Source organism: Ailuropoda melanoleuca, unplaced genomic scaffold, assembly GCF_002007445.2.
Source record: "Ailuropoda melanoleuca isolate Jingjing unplaced genomic scaffold, ASM200744v2 unplaced-scaffold9766, whole genome shotgun sequence".
NCBI lineage: Eukaryota > Metazoa > Chordata > Mammalia > Carnivora > Ursidae > Ailuropoda > Ailuropoda melanoleuca.
The window spans coordinates 1-2564 of NW_023255287.1; the positions used below are offsets into that span (position 1 = coordinate 1).

General features: G+C 58.5%; 1 protein-coding gene across 1 annotated transcript; it reads right to left on the minus strand.

The window, feature by feature from the left end:
• Nucleotides 1–1327: 1327 nt before the first annotated feature.
• LOC100470262 (melanoma-associated antigen 8-like) lies at nucleotides 1328–2345 on the minus strand. The gene is made up of 2 exons (XM_034653538.1): nucleotides 1822–2345; nucleotides 1328–1697 (listed from the first exon to the last, which is right to left on the minus strand). The coding sequence occupies exons 1-2, from the start codon at nucleotides 2266–2268 to the stop codon at nucleotides 1407–1409; spliced, it is 738 nt and encodes a 245-aa protein (XP_034509429.1). The 5' UTR covers nucleotides 2269–2345; the 3' UTR covers nucleotides 1328–1406.
• Nucleotides 2346–2564: the final 219 nt, after the last annotated feature.

The following is a 2564-nucleotide window of genomic DNA, read 5'->3' on the forward strand; positions in this document are numbered from 1 at the left end:
CATGTGAACACGGGTACACAAAGGAGTTTTGAGACCCAGCTTTCAAGTCCTTGACTGTATGCTCAGAATTGGGAGTGTTGGCTCATACAGTAATTTCCATTTCTAATTTTTTGAGGCCCCGCCACAGCCTTTTCCAGAGCAGCTGTTATCGGGTTACATTCCCACAGGAGTGTACAAGGGTTCTGATTTCTCCACTGACCCTGCATTGGAAAGGCAACAAAACTCTCTTTCTTGTGCTCAAAATTTCTGGTGCAGTTGGAAGGGAGCAAACATCCTTCCTTCCTGTCACAAGAGAGTGCTCTGTCTTCTCGAGGATCCAGTGGGTATTCTCAGAGCAATTATCCATTCCGACTTTGCTCCCACACCTAAGACACCCCTTCTCCAAGTAGGACCACTGTCACACCCCAGCTACCTGGTGATCAGCTGCACAGAAGCCATCACGGTGACCAGACACCCCAGCCGCCAGGTCTCAGGGCATCTGCACTGCAGTGCTCGCCCCAGAAGCCGCACCCCTTCTTCTTTCTTCTGCTTCTTCTGCAGGTCTCAGGGCACCCCTCCCCACCTTCCTGCCAGCATCGTGGCTACTGGACACAGTCCCCTATGCCTGGGACGGGTCCTGAATCTCCTAGTGTCCTCACTGCTCACCCACAGGGCCTTCAGAGAGCAGAGCTCAGCCCTATCTGGGAATCAAGGAGCCGGCGAGCAGGGCTCCCTCTGTGCTGAGAGGACCTTTCTCCTCCTTTCTTGAAGGACCAAGCCAATGCAGGAGCACACATCTGCGTGTGCCTTTCGCATTTGCACAGTGACAGACAGGAAGGCATCAGAAGCAAGAACCAACAAACTTTCCCTTTTATTTCTCTATTTCCTGACCCCATCACTTCACTCCTTCTTTCTTTCGCCTTTTCAACCCATCCTTAGACCAATGCCCTGTGATTTTGGTCCAGAGCCCAAAGAAGGAGGCAAGGGGTCCCACCTGGTTTCCAGGACATGACAAAACTCTTAACTCTTGAACTGGGTAAGGACAAATGCTGTGTGTGTGGCGGGGGGGGGGGGAGGAGGGCACCCCCCAAAAAAAAAAAAGCGGATGAAACCTTCTATGCCAAGGAACCCCACTGGAGGGCTTCCTCGAAGACACCAAGCTCTGGATGTGGGAGTCATCACAAAGAACAGCCCCCTCCCATCCCCCCCAAGGAGGATCCTTGCCCCGCTTTCTTCCACCAACCCTCCCTGGCCCTGCACTCCTTAGAACGCCCAGGGCTGCCTCTCACACACACACACACACACACACACACACACATACACTAACAGGAAAGAACCAGCAAGCAGCCTCACTTCCCGCCCAGCATCCCACAGGAGAAGCTGCCGGCCCCACCAAAGCCTGGAAAGGGCCTGGCCACCCCTGGGGCTCAGGCCCCCTCTTCCTCATCACTCACTGCCTTTTCAGACAGGGCCAGGGAGGAAGGCTGCTGCCCGGGATTGACCTGCATCATATACTCCAGCACTTGCAACTTGCTGGTTTCAGCATAGGCCCTGGGACCCCACAGGAACTCGTAGCGGGCAGGGTCGCTGCCGGGCACCTGCCGGTACTCCAGGTACCCTTCCTGCACCCAGACATTGGTGAGCAGCTCCCTGGGCTCCCCGTAGATGACGTGCTCCTTGCCGGGGTACACCTCCATGACTCCCAGCTTTTCCCACACCTCCTCCTCGGGGGCAGAGTCGCCCTCCAGCAGGATTATCCCCAAGAGCACCACCAGGAGGCCGGTCTTGGGCATGCCCTGCNTTGCCGGGGTACACCTCCATGACTCCCAGCTTTTCCCACACCTCCTCCTCCGGGGCAGAGTCGCCCTCCAGCAGGATTATCCCCAAGAGCACCACCAGGAGGCCGGTCTTGGGCATGCCCTGCTCACCGCTCGGCATCCCACCGCACGTGAGGCCCAGGACGGTGACCAGGACGTAGGAGTGGTCGCTGGGGTCCACCTCCTTCACATCCACGCCAAAGGCCAGCCGCATGCACGCGGACGCTTGGCCGAAGATCACGGGGAAGGCGTCCTGGTAGTCGTTGCCGACCACCTCCAGCATCTCTGCCTGGCTGGTGGGCTGCTGGGTGCGATACTTGAGCAGCAGGAACACCACCAGGTCAGCGGCCTTCCGGTGGAGTGCTGCTTGGAGCAGGGGCTGGGCGACTTCCGGCTCCCCCCAGGTGCCAGGCCCCTCCTCATCTGGGCTGCTGGAGCTGTCTTCGGACAGGCTCCAGGGAGAGGCTGCCATGGCACTGGGGAAGGGGCAGGCACTCGGAGGGCTCTGAGGAGGACTTGGGGACCCATCGGCACACCCCTCCTCTGGGATAGCAGGGAACAGGGCAAAATAAGAGGAGGAAGAGGAGGAGGAAGAGGAGGAGGAGAGGGAGGAAGAAGAGGGGAAGAAAGAGGAGAAAGTGGAGGAGGAGGGAGAGGAGGAGAAGGAGCTGGAGGAGAGGGAAGAGGTGGAGGAGGAGGGAGAGAGGGCCTCCTCCCCCTGCTCAGCCCCATCCAGCTGTGCCTCTACCGGGCCCTGGGCCTCTTTTG

Bases quoted from the DNA above. Each gene is read 5' to 3' on its own strand.
- LOC100470262 (XM_034653538.1), bottom strand. From the start codon at position 2,268: ATGGCAGCCTCTCCCTGGAGCCTGTCCGAAGACAGCTCCAGCAGCCCA. The intron at 1,698-1,821 runs GTGTGGGAAAAG...CCCGAGGAGGAG, and splicing joins ACTCTGCCCCGGAGGAGGAG to GTGTGGGAAAAGCTGGGAGT.